The 18,349-nt window shown below is 38.8% G+C and overlaps 1 protein-coding gene across 4 annotated transcripts in view; it reads right to left on the reverse strand.

The window, feature by feature from the left end:
• CDON (cell adhesion associated, oncogene regulated) overlaps positions 1-18,349 on the reverse strand; it is a 99,059-nt gene that overhangs the window by 49,213 nt on the left and 31,497 nt on the right. For 3 of the 4 annotated variants that reach the window (XM_059068472.2, XM_059068473.2, XM_067039262.1), the window contains exons 2-7: positions 9,054-9,190; positions 7,198-7,470; positions 5,793-5,939; positions 4,757-4,900; positions 3,802-4,089; positions 1,666-1,935 (exon numbers count right to left, since the gene is read on the reverse strand). In XM_059068472.2, the coding sequence (XP_058924455.1) occupies positions 1,666-1,935; positions 3,802-4,089; positions 4,757-4,900; positions 5,793-5,939; positions 7,198-7,470; positions 9,054-9,129 (1,198 nt within the window). In that variant the 5' untranslated portion in view covers positions 9,130-9,190. Of the gene's footprint in view, positions 1-1,665; positions 1,936-3,801; positions 4,090-4,756; positions 4,901-5,792; positions 5,940-7,197; positions 7,471-9,053; positions 9,191-15,217; positions 15,397-18,349 lie in introns of those variants that run through there. The other variant, XM_067039261.1, reaches the window with a different exon arrangement.

Genomic DNA, 18,349 nt, shown 5'->3' on the forward strand with positions numbered 1-18,349 from the left:
TTCTATGTTCCTTTTTCCTATATCCCACACAATTTGACATTCATTATCATTGAAAGAATTTTAAATTTCCATTATGATTTTTTAAATTAATTAATTATTTATTTAGTTAGTTAGTTTGTTTTTTTGGCTGTGTTGGGTCTTCGTTTCTGTGCAAGGGCTTTCTCTAGTTGCGGCGAGCGGGGGCCACTCTTCATCGCGGTGCGCAGACCTCTCACTGTTGCGGCCTCTCTTATTGCGGAGCACAGGCTCCAGACGCGCAGGCTCAGTAGCTGTGGCTCACGGGCCCAGTTGCTCCGTGGCATGTGGGATCTTCCCAGACCAGGGTTCAAACCCGTGTCCCCTGCATTGGCAGGCAGATTCTCAACCACTGCGCCACCAGGGAAGCCCCATTATGATTTCTGACCCAGCTATTGAGAACTATAATTCTAAGTTTCAAAATACATGCCATTTAAAAATTATTTTTTATTATTAACATCTAAATTAATTGCACCAAGTTCAGAGAATTGGTCTCTATCATCCTGATTCTTTGAAATTTGAAATATTTATAACTCTCAAACAAAAGATTAATTTCCCTAATATATAAAGAACTCCTATAAATAAGAAAAAAGACCAACAACCTAATTTAAAATGGGCAAAAGACAATGAACAGTCAATACACAGGAAAGCAAATTCAAATGGCTCAAACACATGATGAGATGCCCAACTTCATTCATAATAATAAAAAATATATAGATCAAAGGTACTTTTTTTTTAACCTATCAGATTGGCTAAGATTAAACAGAAATTTTGACAACACCATGCCTTGGTGAGGATATGCGGAAACATTGCTAGCGGGAGTGTAAACTAGTAACTATTTTGGAGAGCAATGATATCTATCAAAATTACCAAGGCATATATGCTTTTATTCAGCAAGTTCATTTCTAGGAATTTATGTTAGAGATATTCACACATGTGCAAGATAATCTATGTAGAAGGACATTCATTGTAGACTTCTTGTAATAGTGAAGGATTAGAAACAGCCATCAACGAGGTACTAGTCAAATCATCACAACTATACAACGGAAGACTAAGCAGCCATTTTTAAAAAGAAATGAAAATACTCTTTAATGTACCATATGAGAAGATGTCCAAGATATATGTGAAGTGAAATGTTCAAGGTAATTTTTAAGGTAAAATTCAAGGAAAAATTTTTAAGGAAAACTTCAAGGTAATTTATATGAATGCTACCATCATTTATGTTAAAAAAAACAGACATTGTTATTAAATGCACACAAGCTCACATGTTATATGTAATTGATTATATACATGCATACAAGGATATTCAAGAAAATGATAAAACTAGTTAGTTCTAAAGAGAAATCTGGCTGGCTGGGGAACATCAGTGAGACTTTTACCATGTGCTTTTCAAAATTATGCTTTTTCAAAACTATGTAGTATCTGTTGAAAAAGTATTATAAAATTTTTTTTTAAATGAGCGTGATTAAATAAGGTTGCTTCTTCATGGAAATGCCTACCTGCAACTAGAAAGGAACATGGAAAATGAACACTGCTCTGTTATGGTGATAGGATTATTTCCTTTTTTGTAAAAATGATTTAATTTTTAACCAGAACAAAACCCCATCTGTAAAGTAAAATCTCCTATGATTACATGACCTAAAAGCCTACCGTTTTCAATTTCCAGTCTCCCAGTAGACTGCGTAAATCCAATCCCATTATCTGCTACACACTGATACAGCCCAGAATCTTCCATGGTAACATCCCTGATTTTCAATCCATTTCCCACAGTCAGATGTCGTGGGGAACGACGAATGGGCCGTGCGTTGTGAAACCAGGTACGGTTGGGGGTTGGGTTCCCATGAACTTCACACGTGAATTGTACCGTGGCACCCAGAGACACTGTCTGATCCTGCAGTCCTTTAGAAATGGAAGCATGTTCTAAAAATAAAACAAATAAGAACTAATGAGAACCTACTGTATAGCACTCTACTCAATACTCTATAATGACCTATATGGGAAAAGAATCTAAAAAAGAGTGGATTATATGTGTACGTATAATTGATTCACTTTGCTATACAGCAGAAGCTAACACAATATTGTAAATCAACTATACACCAGTAAAAAATTAATAAAAAATAAAATAAATTTAAAAATATAAATTAAAGTCTAGCCCTCAAGATGTACCTTTTAAATGATCACATGAGTCATACCAACTCTCCTCTCTATTAATAACTAGTTGAAACCGAATTGTATTATTTCCTCACATTCTCCCATCCACCACGGTCATCAAGAAAAAATTAGAAATCTATTTACTTTCCTCCAATAGGATAAACCATATGTTACTAAAACATTATAGCGTCTTTTATAGATCTCTCCTCCCACTTCACCACACCCCGCCAACCCAACAAATGCACACACACATACATACATGCAGAGTTTCTAATCTTTGGCTTCTCTGAACGTTTGTTCCAGGTGATCTGTTTGAAATAAAGTAATCATTTCCCTGGATTTCACACTACACAAAAGCCAAAACAGAAGAATGCTTATTTGGAAGTTAAATTCTTTTTATGCTCAATTCTGCTTTGAGGTTACATGTATTCTGGGCAAAAATTTTCCTTTAGTATCCATCAAGTCACTTTTTACCTGGACAGAGTACATCATGTATTGGCATTTGTAACATATGCCCAAATTAAATGATTATGCATATTAATCTGGTCCTAATTATCATTAAATTTTAAAGCCCACTTGCCATACACTTATATTAATTCCAGTGTAACCTATGTCAGGCCACTGTTGCACATAAACAGGTGCAGAAGGTTTACAAAAACTATATTGACTATGAAAACTTTCTTGTTCCGGTTTTCATGAAAATCTCTTTTGAAAAAGGAAAACATTTTTGCTGCTACATGTGACAGTGAGATAAGTAGCTGGAAGAAAGGAATAGCTTTGAGATAAATAGTATATATAGAAATGTGGGTGAAAATAACACAAATTTTATGAGCCAGCTGTAGTGAAAGCATTCCAAAAGGGAAAATAAAATGAAATGATTTCTTTTTGAGATGACATTTTCTAGTCAGTACTCTGTCTTAGTTACGATTACTGGACACTACACACTGATACAGCCCAGAATCTTCCATCCTGTTGAATTCCAGTCTCTTTCCTCCACGTCATGAAGAAGGAAGAACCAGCTCTGTAAATAAGTCCCCAACATATGAACCAGTTCCATTCTGAGAGTGTGTTCTAAGTTCAATTTGCTCGTAAGTCCAACAAAGTTAGCCTAGGAACCCCACTAACAATCGGCTATATAGTGTAGAACCAGCGACATCACCGCTGCTTTTACACTTGCTTCAGGACATCCTGGGCTTGAAATAAAGATACTGTACTACTGTACTCTATACAGTACTGTACAGTACACAAAAGCACAGCCACTTGTAGAGGATGCACACACGTGACAACGTACACCAGACACGTGAACTAACTTACGTGATCGGACATGCGAACGCACGTTCGCATCTTTGAAAGTTTGCAACTTGCAGGTTCGTATGTAGGGGACTTACTGTATTGCGTAACCAGGTTGGGGGTGAGGTTCCCAAGAACATCCCAGGTGAAACGCTCTGTGCCACCCAGAAACACTGCCCAACTCAGCAGTCCTTTAGAGAAATGAAGCTCATTTTGGTACTGGGGTAGCTATTTCTAGGTAGTCTCTATTCCATTTATGGTTCACAAATAGATCTTCCACTCAAACATCAGTTAGACCAGAAAAATAGCCTGACTTGAAAAAGCACTTAACAAGTAACATCTTACCAAGTACATTCACCACGTAAGTCACGTGTTTGGTGTCTCCAGACTTGTTTCCCACCACACAGGAGTAGTTGCCAGAGTCTGCCGGATCAATGCTGTCCGTGGCAAGATGCGAATACAGCCTTCTCCACTTGCCTCCCAGCACAGCGTCCTGACCGTCCTTCAGCCAGTGCACGTGAGGAGCTGGGATCCCACTTACCACACACTCCAGGGTCACAGGGCTACGAGAGAGAACAGCTAATGCCTGTGACAGGGCGGGGTGAAGGATGTGAAAGTCATCTGAAGAAGGGCCTGGAGAAAGAAGGGAAAATAAAAAATCATTATTCTTATGGATTCACTTCCACCCTCTTCCTTAGCAAAGCTGTGAGCTTCCCCATCTTCCCATTTATTCTTCTTTACACTCTGAGGTCCTGTTTGGTAACTAAATCATTTTCAGTTGAGAATTAAATTGAAAAGACTTGATGATCCTTTAGAGCTACTTCTGAATTAGCAGTTTGGAAATGTTGAATTTCTCAACAGGTATGTGGACTGTTACTTAACTATGCTCTTTGACAATTGGTGCTACTACAACTCGACCACCCTAAGCTAAACATCAGCTATGACTTATCGTATCCCAAAGAGAACAGATAAATATTTTTTCGTAATTCGCAGTTAGCTACCAATTTGATTACCACTGATATAAAGTGATATTTGCTCACTAATTTCTTTTTACTTGAGCGAAGGGCAAAGTTCTCCACATGAATTCTGTCCTGTCATCTTGACCAAAATTCTCTTCTAAAAAGTCATTATATTTTAAAAACATATACAGTACTATGCTATAATGTATTTATGCATGTAAAGACTTTTTCATGATAAACAAACAGGATCCGAAAGAAAAATGAACTCCTACTTCTCAACTTTTTATGAGAAATGCTTCTGAGGACTCTTCCCAGAGACCACGATTCCCCCAAATACTTACGACTCACAAGCAGCTTTTGGCCAATGGGTTCAACTTTCAATTCATGTGTGACAGGATTAAAAGCTGCACATTTATATGATCCCTTGTCCTCTAAGGATACATTCAAAATCTGAAGATTCCCTGATGGAAGGATTAAGTAATTCTCTGAGGAAGGAAGGGAATGCAGTTAGGCCTCTCTCTTTATGAAGGACACAAGTTAAAACTAACAAAGGTTGACAGTTATGCTTTAAATGTAGACATGACATGAGCAGCAAATAAGCAATCAGGGAAAATTCATTAAATGAAGGAAAAGGAAAGTCAAGGCAGAACAAAAAAAAGTCAACAGCACTACAGTAACAAAATCAAACCCATCAGAGCCCCAAGACAACAGATCACTCACTGAGAACACCACAGCACAAGAAACATATTTAGACAAAGATACAATGACCACAGCTGCCACTTTGGGCAAACCCCTGCCTGCAGCACGGACCGTCCGGTAGTCATTCATGTCTTCATTCATTTCTTCTCAACAGTGTGTACTGAGAGCCTATTTTCTGCCAACAGTGGCCTGTGCACAAGTGATACAATGAAGCAAGCAGATAAAGCAAGACTTGCACTCATGCTGCCAATGCTCCAACGCAGGAACAAGGTGGCAGAGAAAGGGACAAATGACAAACAAGCAAACAGTAATACATATAACACAGTGCTACAGAAAATGAAGCTGAACAAAGTGGACAGAGCAACACAGCATATTATTTTAGATAGCGCCACGAGGGCCATCTTCTCAGAGGAAGTGATATCTGAGTAGATTCCTGAATGAGTTGAAGGAGTGAGCCTTGGGGGTGCGGGGTTGTAATCATTTCTATACTGTCTTCTATACTATGTTCTATTTCATACTGTAACCATCTGTCTAAACTACTCCACTTGACTCCCAATAGCAGAGACAATATATCTTATGTAGTTTTGTGTCTACAGCCTCTAGCACACAGAGCTTAATGGTAGTTGGTTAATCACATTTGTTCCCTGGGTGCCATTGGCTTGTCGTAAGAGGTCTCACCTGTGGAATGTTTCAGCCACTTTCCCCGGATTTTATAGCGCACCTCAGCTTTGGGGTTACTATCTGGTACCTTGCAGCCAATGAAACCAGTACTTTTTTCTTCTGCTGTAATAACATGCTTTGTTGATGAACCAAAATCACCAAGAACTAAAAGAAATAAGTAGATGGATAAATAAATAATTGTAAATTTGAACTCTCTTTCCCAAAGGAAATTTTAAAACTAGAAACAACATCTGGACCATGGCCATTTGTGGCAGCTAATCGCAGTTCCCAAAGTAGCAGGATCTTTTTATCTTAGAAAGCAGTTGGGGTAGAGGTGCACAGTTGAGAGCTGGGGCTTAGTCCTGGCACCCTTTTCCAGGAGACTACAAGACAAGCAAACTGTTCTTAAAACATTAGGGAGAACTATAAAGCCTAATTGTCCCCATTCTGTCAAGATAAATCCTTCTTAATCCAGTCTCTCATCAAAAGTCACTTTCCCTATGCATCCTTATTCTGTCTGTAGCTACTCACATGGCAATAAAAGGGTTTTCAAGAATGAACCTAGGATATCAAAAAAAAAAAAAAAAAAGCAGTGTATAGTTTGAATTACCTGAATATACTAACTAGGTCTCAGTTTCTCTCGGTTTAAGTTGACTACAGCTGGAGGCTGCATGGAAGGGCTCTTTATTATTGCGAGTGCTGAAAGCACTCTGCAGCCTGCCCCTAGGAATTCAGCCCTCCGGTGTGTGGCTTGGAGCTGTCCATGGGTCACAGCTCTACCAAAACATTTACTCTTCTCAGTTATGACAAAGTCACTGCTCCTGGGGAATCCAGATTTGTTCTGTAAATAGGGGCGCCCTCACAAGGACGGTTTCCATTACTGGAAGCCATCACCGTTTGAAAGGCAGATGGCTGAAACTTACTGAGAAAACCACACATACCAGATTTTTCCATAAGTTCAATACTCAACATTCCTTTCTTTACAGTTATTTTTCTACCCCACTTCTTTAGCCTGGTTTCAATTAAATCAATGAAAATCACTCTGTAATCAAGGCAAATAAAACAATTAGATGTGAAAAAAAGATAAAGGACTGCATGAAATAAGTGTCAAAGCAGACAACAGCTTTTTCTGTTGTTGATATTAAGGACTTTCAACTACTCACAAAGAAATTCAGGTTCACGTTAGAAAATTGTCCTAACGCTGCGCAAAATTATTTCCATATCCCTTGTTACAAAGGAAGACACTAAGCAAGGCTCAAGTATCGTCCCCCAGGTTAAACACACAGCAAGTGTCAAGGCTGGGAGGAGAACGCATACGTGTCTTACTGCAAAGCCCATGCTCCTCCCAGGACTCAAAAAAATGCAAGTATTAACAGTAATTTCAGGAAAAAAGCATCTATACCAGGGACAAAAGCAGACTCACCTGCAGTGGATATGGTTGCAGGACCACTCACAATGGCGCCAATGCTATTGTTGGCAATGCACTGGTAATAACCCGAAAGGGAGGGGTTAAGAGAAAGGATAGTCAACGTCCCCTGATGAACCTTAATCTGTTCCACATTTCTGTCCAATCTTTTTCCATTATGCAACCATGAGATGCGAGCAGTCACAGGTTTAGCAGAACAATGCAGTACTACAGGTCCACCAAGTTTCTGGACAGCAGACAATGGCTCAGAAATAAAATAAGGTGCCAAGTCTACAAGGGTACAGTCCCCGTGTGCAAAGGGGTGGGGGGAGTGGGAGAGAAGAGGAGATAAGGGGAGAGAGAAAGAAGAGCACGTTTAATACATTTCATCTGAATCTACACAACGAAAGGCAATCCCTTACTTTATACGTTATGGTCCTTAGAGCTTGTAAGAGTTTTAGGAACATTCTTAGATTTTGGAAGAAATAAGGCAACATACCAATGTAGAACGTAACAATTAGGGCGGCATAGATGAGAATCCTTATGATATAAATAAAACAAAATACTAATTCTATAAATGAGAAATGGTAAACTGTTCTTTTAATGAAGTAGCTTTTTAAAAATGGAAGTTAAGAACCTGAAAAAGAGAAGATGACTTTCAAAATAAAAAGAATTCTCTTCCATATTACCAACAGGATTTGAGAAAATTATTTTCTCAAAATAATTTGACTACTTCCCTTTAATATAAATAATGTTCAACTTTTAAGAACGCAGAAGTAGAATGTTAGGAAGCCACCCTGAAATACAAAGGCTATTCTTTTGGGGATATGAGGATAAACGGGGTATCAATCGTAATATTTTTATTTGGCGTTTGGAATAGTTTCATTTGTTATATCTATTCCTCCAGTAACTTGGGGGAGAGGGGTTCTTACACTCAAGTATCAAAACAGACCCCTCTCCTCCACCCAAAAATGAGGGCGGGGGACAGGAATACTATTAATCTGGTGTAATAAAATACTTAAAAGAAAAAAAATAATAAATTGCTGAATCTACTTTTATAGGATATTTTACCAGAAATAAAGATTAAGGGAAATACCTTGACTGAATCTGAGGTTGCTATTTAGCCAAAAAAAAAAAAACCCAGAAATAAAACCACTAAATCAATTTTCCCTTACTATGTCGAATATAGTTATACAGTATTTTTAACAAAGATAATAAATAAATATTACTTAATAAACAAACATCACTGTATTGTATATACTCCTATATAAATCTTCACACATATCTAAAATAAAAAGAAATGCATATGGGCCACGAATTAGCCTCAGGCTTATATATACATTTAATAATAAACACATTTAAGCTTTTCAGCAACCTAGAATTAGATAATAAATTAGGCAAGGTCATGAGAGACCTGGGATTTGAACCAAGTTCTCTCACTCCAGGTTGAGTACTCTTACATACGGATTCTACAATTCCTCTTTGGTGGTGTGTAATCAGCATTTTATTCCTATCATAATTTCCAAATTCAGAGCTTTGTAACATATCCTCACGTTAAAGGATGTGTTACATATCCTTTAACATAAGTTACATATCCTTTAACAAGCATGTTCGGAAAATATTTATTTTCAAAGCAACAAAAGGAATAAATTATAAGGACAATGATGGGGAGGCCTGCGAGTGCCCGGAAGCACTACTAAGAGATCCTTAACTTGCTTAATGAATCAAAGTTTTAAAATCATTCCACTGGTCGAACAAATCTTAGAAACGTCTTTAGAAACCATCACTATCGTCGAAGCATTAAAGTCGAAGTTCTTCATAGGATTAAGATGAGGAAAAGCTTCAGGCCCAAACTACCATTCTTCTCCTCATACCTGGACTCACGGAAGAGCACAGAATCGGGAGAGTAACATACAGCAGTGTCTGTGAGGGGCCAGCAACCGGATGCATAGCGCCAGATTACAGAAGCGGGCAGGACAGACTTCCAGAGCAAAATCCAGGCCTTGGTTTACTAAAAGACATAAAAAACAAACAAACAAACAAAAAAACAAGGAAGAAATTCTAAAGCACAGAAACAGTTGAAATTTTTTATCTGAATAGCCAGAGTTATGAACACAGTGGCTGCCCTCTATTTTGAAAGCTCTGTATAGAGTGCGTCAAATACAAGGCATTTAATGATCCACATCTTCCCAATTCACAAGCTAATCTCTAGACGTTAAATTAAAGTTAGAAATCCTGCTCATTCTTCCAAGATACTAAGACACTTATTTTACACAGAACCAATCGTTCCAAATGAATACGTAACGGCCTTTAGCGCCTTTCTCTTTGTACATCTCACGACCATCTAAAACTCAACACAACTAAAATGCATTCCTCCTCTACCTTAAAACAGAAACAATGACAAAAAACAACAAAATAATAACTAACGTTCATATAGTGCTTGTACGAGCCAGACACCATCTCAGTGCTTTTCATATATTAACTGAACCTTCACGACAACCCTATGAGTTAGGTACTCCTGGTTTTCTTCCCTTTTTTCAGATGGGGGACTCATGGATTGTGCAGAGAATACCAAGGGCAGGCCTGCGTGGGGACTGAGTTTGTCTGCAGAAATCCAAACAGCACTGTGGTGAGAGTGGAAGGAGCCAAGTAAAGAGCACAGAGGAAAGCTGGGCTAGATCCGGCCCAGCTTCAAAAGCCACGCTGAAGATTTTGGCATGTATTCTAAATGCGACGGCAGACCCTCGGGGGACTTAAGAGAAGGGGAGTGATGGGATCTCCTTATGCTTTAAGAAGATCACTGGCTGATGGAGGCTAGAGTGACGTGGGGCTGGGATGGAGGAGGGAGACCAAGTGGGAAGTTACGTGATCGCTGGGGAGAGAGATGAGCATGTTGTGGGTTAGTTCAGTGAGTCAGCTGTGGAGGTGCGGAGGAAAACCGCCGGATTCAGAACATACTCTAAAGCTTAAACCAACAGAAGCTGCTGCAGGCTTGGATAAAAAGTGTGAGAGAAAGAGCTATAGCAAAGACAACTCTTAGTTTTTGGTGTAACAGAATAAGTAGAAGTTCTGTTTCCTGAAATGGGGAAGACTGGAGAGGGGAAAGCGGCGGAAGGGGAGGCTGCTCAACAGCTGTGCTTTGGCCACGGAAAGCCTGAGATCTGTGAGGCATCCGAGTACCAGTAACTAGTCGACAGTTGCATATAGGAGTCTGGAGCTGTGGGAAGAAGTCCGAGCTGAAAATGCAGATATTCGATGTACTAAAGCCTTGGCACTAGATGACCACTAAGGAAAATATGATAGAGGAGGAAAGATACTCCAATCTTTAGACACTGAATAGAGGAGAAAGAAGTGATAATGGAGACTAAGAAGAAGTAGCCAAAAAAAAAAAAGAAGAAATCCAGGGGAATGTTGCATCCAGGGAGAAAAATGGAAAATATTTCTGGAAGAAGAGAGTAATCAACCCATCTCAAACACTGCCGAGAAACAGAGTAAGATAAGATGGCATCAGAAAGCCATGAAGAAGACCATGGGTGATAGAGCAAGAATGGTTTCAGTGGAGACGGGACAAAAGTCTGATCAGTTCAGGATGGGATGGGAAGGGAGGAAATGAAGAAACAGGCACAGAAAACTCCTTCAAGGATTTGCTATAAAAGGGCAGCAGAAAAATAGAGAGAATTGCTGGGGATGGATGGATGGCAGCCATGGAAATGTTTGCTTATGTGTTTTTTTTTAATATAGAGATAATATAACACATTTACAAAGCTAAAAAAAGTTTCACAAAACCCAGCACTGGTAAGGATGTGCGTAAAAATCACTATAATATCTCGTTGGTGAAATATAATTGGTAAATTCCTTTTGGAAGGAAAATTATTCATTAATGCAACAAATATTTATTGAATGTTTATTATATGATGGGTATTATTCTCAGAGCTGGAGATAGGGCACTTAAAATATATATAAGTAAAAATAAGTAACAGACAAAAATGTATACCTTACATTCTGTGGGAGAGACGGAAAATAAACAAGATAAATAAATTAGGAATATTCACAAGGTCCATGCCACCCTCCAGATATGGTTCATTCCTTCTCCTCTGTGCTACTTCTACACCTTGGTCACTATCTACCACTGCACTCACTACTGTGTTCTGCAATTTATCTGGTTACATAACTATGTCCTCTTTGAAGGCAAGAATGATGTCATATTCAACTTTGCAACTTCTAATGCCTAGCAGAAAAGAGGCACTTGATGTTTCTTAAAATGAAAGGAATATCTTAATATAACGTAATTCCCAGAAGTACCTTAGAGAGTAGTATTTAATAAGAACTGTTATCTCTACTGAATTCAGTGTAACCTAGCTATATTTTTATTCCTTCATTCACTTATTCACTCATATATATGATTTCAAAAATTAGCAAACATAAAGCAAGTGCCTACTGTATGCCAGGCACCATGCTAGGCTAGAGATCCAAAGAGTGGTTATTATGTTGACAAATTCTCCCCTACATTCTTGCTTGGCCAGGACACAGAATCTGACTACAGAATACAACAAAATGGAATGCCGGAGTTACATTAATGACATTTTAGAAATGAGAATTCTACGTGTGTACTCAGCTGTGAAAAGAAAGGTTAATTCTAACCATTGATAAAACTGGGTAGTAATACAAAGTAAGGCACCTTAAGTATGGCTTTGAATAAGTCAAATATTTCCCAGGATCTGCTCACTTCTCTACACCAGGTACTCCAAAATCTCCAAGTTGCAAACTCAAGTTTATCTACATCGTGGACTATCAGTTAGAGGAATGCCTTTTAAATGTTTTCTTTTTTTTTCTTCAGTGATTTCTAGATGATTTCTTTTTTAAAAATATCTTTATTGGAGTATAATTTCTTTACAATGGTGTGTTAGTTTCTGCTTTACAACAAAGTGAATCAGTTATACATATACACGTGTCCCCATATCCCCTCCCTCGTGCATCTCCCTCCCTCCCACCCTCCCTATCCCACCCCTCTAGGGGGTCACAAACCACTGAGCTGATCTCCCTGTGCTATGCGGCTGCTTCCCACTAGCTCTCTATTCTACGTTTGGTAGTGTATGTATGTCCATGCCTCTCTCTCACTTCATCCCAGCTTACCCTTCCCCCTCCCTGTGTCCTCAAATCCATGCTCTAGTAGGTCTGTGTTTTATTCCAGTCCTACCCCTAGTCTCTTCATGACATTTTTTCTTTCTTAGATTCCACATATATGTTTTCTTGCTGAGCTCTTTTAAAAGTGGGAGAAAATACTCTGGTACCACCCGCTGGCAGAAGGGGCCAGCTGTGTGAAAACTTTTTTGGTTTATTTGAATTCTTCCCTTGGTTCAAGGGTAAGAACTGACACACCATGGCTAAGCAGTCACGGCAGAGTAAACATTCAAACAACTTGTTAACAGGAGGCACTTTCCTGAGAGGAGGAGGACAAGGAAGCGAGTTTCTTCCTTTGGCCAAATCTTTCCTCAACTATTTATTTATTGAGAACCAGTGAAACAAATTCCAGAGTCAACTTTCACCCCAGCACGTGATCTAGTGAATTACTTTACAGCTGTCCTTTAAAACACCACAGCTCATTATTGCTACCTAAATGTTATCACACAGGAATACGCCTATCTTTCCATTAGGTTAACATGCTGTCAGTTGATTTGAGAGGTTGGAAAGAAATTATGACCCTCACAGTCACTGACTAAATATTTGTTGACTTGGTTTATATTTATCTGTGGCAAGCCTGCTCAGCTTGTTAGAAAATTGTGATATTCAGGACAAGAACCTGGGTTCTGTTGCTCTATGGGTCAGGTGGCTTGAAATTATATTCAACAGCCACCAAGAGCAACCTCGGTCCAACCTCACAAACAAACACCCTTGACCATAAGGAGGGTTAGATGATGTATAAATCAGAGTATATGCATTAGCACTGCTGGAAAATTATTCAATACTATGTCATTTTCAAAAGTACTATATTTGTCGAAAGAGGAAACTTCTTAATAATATTAGTGTTGTTGCTACTTGACTAGTTACGTTATTGGAAAACAAAAAATATATTTTAACATACATATCTAACATCTATACATAAATACATGTCTATATTATAAATGTATATAAGTGTATATAAATTTTATATGTTTATAATTTATATACACATAAATATAAATATGTATCATTTCCCTGCATTGCTCGCAAATGAACAATTTGGCCAAGTTTATCACAACTGAACAAGGTTCCCGCCATCTTCTCACACACAGATCAGTGGCCTTAACACGCATGTCATCTTTCTCACCCACAAAAATTTACCTTGGCAAGGGAGAAGACAGCCCTAATTTCCTCTGCATAGAAACTGTTATCCCATCCTGCTTTTCTGATCTGGAAACAGTGACCAGCAGAGAAAAGGTCCACAGTAAGAGGACACCAGCCCACCCCATCACACGTCACTTGCCAAGGCTGTCTGACTTCTGTTCTAGCATACATACCATTCAAATATTCTCATGTAAAAATTAAAAACAGAATTTGGATTTAAATCACATCAGATAGAACAGAATTCTGATTTAAGTCCATTGCCATTTTTCAGACTGCAGTGTTTTTCTCATTTATAATTTTTTTAAAGCATCCAATGTGGTTAACATCATGCCAGGTGATATTTTAAACAGAATATTCAAGGTTTTCTTTCACATATTCTACAGTGAATATGCTATTTTATCAAGTAGAAAATTGTTAACAGAAAGTTTCTACAAATACTCAATGACAAAGAAAATTACACATTTAGCATAAAAATGTGGAATAAATGTCCAAAATAAAGGAAAGTAAGCATGACAATTCTATCACCTAAAGACAACACATCAATATCTCAATGCATTTTCAACTAATCCTTTTCATATTGTGTATATTTACATAACTGAAGATCATAATATATGTGGAATATAGTTTTAAATCCTGCTTTATTCATTTATCATCTAATGATCATGTTTATTAAAATTACTCATAAACATAATTTGTAACAGCTATAGATACTTATTGAATGTCTGTAAAAACATTTTTAAGACTCTAAATATATAGATGGTTGAGGCTGTCGTCCAAAAGGATGGCAACAAGGCACAATCCCATCCCCGTCAACTGCCGCCAGCACCGTGCGGGGACCCCTGCTCACCAGCATTCTGTTTATAGCCTTACACTGAGGTAAGCAAAGTGTGGATATCAAACATGAATGTGAGAAATTAATTACAATATTTTATAGGGCATAAAGCAACATTCACTGTCTAATCTGTTAGGGATTTCTCTAGCAATATTCTAAATTTATACGAAAGTAACTGCAGAAAAAATAACAATAATGGACACTGCAGGCTACACTGATCAAACCTTGTCCATCTCTGAACTTTCAATTACAAAAAACGCCATGGACACAAAAATCTCTGCTTTTTATCCAAAATTCACTTCAAGTAAGTTAAGGGGTTGTGTGTTGAGGTTGTTATACTGTGTGATTTTAATTTATAACGTGTATTTGTCTGAAAATAAATTTGTACACAAGAACTGCTGACAGACGCTTTCTGGCAATATTTGCTGGCATTCAAAATAGTAAGTTACCATTCATTCCAAACCATTATCCTCTCTTCCTTACTGCTTTCTCTGTCCATTAAGCATACATATACCCCTACTTCCCTAAACTACTAGAGGTAGTAAAATAACTCAAGGACTTGGACTTTTGTGTGTGTGTGTGGTGCGCGGGCCTCTCACTACTGTGGCCTCTCCCGTTGCGGAGCACAGGCTCCGGACGCGCAGGCTCAGCGGCCATGGCTCACGGGCCCAGCCGCTCCGCGGCACGTGGGATCTTCCCGGACCGGGGCACGAACCCGCGTCCCCTGCATCGGCAGGCGGACTCTCAACCACTGCGCCACCAGGGAAGCCCAAGGACTTGGACTTTAAATTGGGTTTGATCTTGTCTTACTATTGGACATTGGCAAAGGCCTGATCAATTTCCCATGTGAAAAACAGAACCATCAAGGCTTATCCAACTCACTGGTGTCAAAAGGAATTAACATGGTCATGAGGAAGCTCTTCTACCTCCTTCCTATCCTCAGAGGAAGTTAAAGGCCAACATCCATTATTTTCACTGTAGTTCTGAGTGGCTGACTTAAGTGTCTGAGAAGATGCTCAGTGGTCACTTTGCTCCCAAGAAAGCACCTGGTAGTACAGTCTCTTCAGAGTACCAAAAAAAAAAAAAGAGAGAGAACAGCTAAGTGTAGTATCCCATTCAACCTACAAATCAGGGTATAACTCTTTCCTCCATGCGGTAAAAATCTTTTTTTTACCCATTCTCCTCCCCATTCCCCACTCTCATATGGCCCAAATGCTGCTCCTTGAGTCCTGGCCTAAAGACTAGCTGGTATCTCCTGAATTACAGGGCTTTCTCTAAGCCTTTCCTGCATGCCTACAGAGAAGGCAATTTGTCTTGCATTACAAACTGTACTTTTAAGCCATCCCAGGCTTAAGAGAATTTCTGTCGGCAAAGGGAAGCTAAAGGTATGCCTCCTCTCAGAATAAGAAAGGAAATAGTTCCCTAACATTTACTTAACTTATTGTTCAGGTTGTGAACTTCATGCTTTTATAACCCCTTTTCAACATGCTGCCAGAATAATCCTTTGGGAAAAGTCCTGAATTTCTAGATTTGATTCCTCTGTTTTTAAAGGAACGCCTTTGCTTTCCTAAGGATGATCAAAGCTGTCTCTGAGTTATCCCCTCCCTAGACTCCTATATCAGACTTTCTTATAGTTTTCTTTGAGGCTTAGGGAATAACTGGGATTAATTTGTGAACAAAAACTCAGCTTTGGGATCAGTATTGTTCTTCAAAATAGAAAATTCTTTAACTTAGTTTTCGTTTTTAAAGGCATTTTTTGCTTCATGAAATAGTAATTTCCCTCTTAAAAAAAAAGATTGATTCTTACTTTCAAACCCTCTATTTCAAAACATCCTATTTCTCAATTGTTGAGAAAAAAATGAGTTTTCAGAAATAACTAAACGAAAGAAAAAATAAAGCATGTCTACTTTAAATTTTTTTTATTAGGTACTGATTAAGTCAGCACAATTTCAATTATGGAAGTCCAACACAATATATACTTTTTTTTAACCTATTGAACCACCTTGACCTTAGTCACATCCAGCTTTAAATCTCCTCTCAAAGTTTTCTTCATTCTGAATATTTGAATAATTTAGCTAAGAAGCAAACATTTCCTGCACAGATTTCTCAAAGAATCTTACTTTTTCCAAGAAATATTCATCCAGTCAATTCATTCCATACGTAGGGCATCTACTTTGGGCAAGATCCTGGGAGGGTACAAAAATGAGGAAGATGAGGAAAGCATAATTCCTGAACTAAAGGATACTGCAGCCTAATTAGGAAAAGAGGGCTTGAATTAATTAACTTTGGAAAAAAGAAAATGATAATAAGTAAATGAGATAGTAAAAAGCATTAGAAGAATTCAAAGCAGAGGAATTCATGTTTCATTCAACAAATACTTAGTGCCTGCCTACTACGTGTCAGGCGCTGTGCTAGGCTGGAAACTCAGCCAGCGAGAAAACAGGCAGGGTAGCTGCCTTCAGGAGGTTCTGAGTCAGGTGAGGACAGGTGACAACTAAAGAAGCTGTTCAAACACAGCCTCACCTAACAGAATGACTACATGTTTTGCCACAGGGGCTCCTGTGAAGTTATTCCACGTTGCAGATGGCTTCTTTTTATTTGGTATAAACTTTTATATAACTTTTTCAATCAGAAACTAAACAATGGAACTTTGATATTACAGCTTCGGTCAAAGACACACCCACCAGCGGGGATGCATCCTTTCCACAACTGGTGGAATACTTCGCCGCTTAGCCTTTATTTTGCCATAAGGTGCTTTTGTGTGCTGTAACTTTAAGTGCCATGTGACTGCAAGATAACTACATGCCTTTAGAAGACTTCCTGTCTCCAAGTCCACTTCCCGACTCCCCTGCCTCTGAAGGACTTCCTCACCAGCCCTCCTTCACCAGTCACCACCCTCAAGTCTTCTCTTTCTCCTTTGCTGAGGACAATAAAATCGCTGCAATACATTTAGGAACAAACTATTCATTTACTTTCAAAATATTGTTTATCACCTACACAAATTTGTTTTTATTGCTTAGTTGATTTATTTTTCTATCTGTGAAAACAGCGTAGCTCTCTTGGTTTGGGAGGGAACACATGATTTTTTTTCCACCAAAATCAATGAAAATGGCTTTCACTAAGAAGCGAGGTTTTTTAGTGGAATTCCCTGGCAGGCTGGTGGTAAGGACACAGTGCTTTCACTGCCGTGGCCCCGGTTCAACCTCTGGTCAGGGAACTAAGATCCTACAAGCCACAGGGTGTGGCCAAAAAAAAAAAAAAAGAGGCAGCAAGGCTTTTAGGAAATAAAGGTTTTCAGGAATTAAAGTACTTAAGTGAGGAAGGGATAGGTGAGCCACAGAATAAAGCAAGTACAGGTGCTACAGGAAAAACAGAAGGGTTACCCAACCAAGACTCAGAGGCTGAGAAGAGTTCCCAGAGGAAACAATGATTTAGTGAATCAGATGGAGAAGTTTGGGAGGAGGGAGGACAAGCAAGGGGAGGGACGTATTCCAAGCAGAAGGAAGAGTCTGTGTGCAGAACCAGAGGCAGAGAGCAAGGAAGAATGGGCTGGAGAGGAGAGCAAGGATGGGGTTGACAGGTGACAGGTAAGGCACATAGGTGAGTAGAAGCTAGAGCATAAAGAACAAAATAAATCACGTTAGGGTGCTTGGCTTTTTTCCTGAGAGAGGAGTGTTAACAGCTTTTAAGCAGGCAAGGGACAAGATCAGACTTGTGCCTTTGAAAAATCATTTACACCGCAATGTGGAGGATGGCTGAAGAGGGGCTGGGAGGCTGCTGGGAAAGAGAATGGGGACCTGTACTAGAGAAATATCAGGGGATAAATGTAAAAGATTTTCAAAGTGTTAAGACATGGACATATTTAAAAGCTATTGTGTTGGCCAAAAGGTTCGTTGTGTTTTTTCTGTAAGATGGCTCTAAGTAACACTTAGTTGTCTTTAACTTCATCCGAAACAATTTTGTTAGATTGTACGTGACAGCTGTCATATCAGCGTGCATTTAAAAAAAGACTTA

Source organism: Kogia breviceps, chromosome 7 (genome assembly GCF_026419965.1).
Source record: "Kogia breviceps isolate mKogBre1 chromosome 7, mKogBre1 haplotype 1, whole genome shotgun sequence".
Lineage (NCBI taxonomy): Eukaryota > Metazoa > Chordata > Mammalia > Artiodactyla > Physeteridae > Kogia > Kogia breviceps.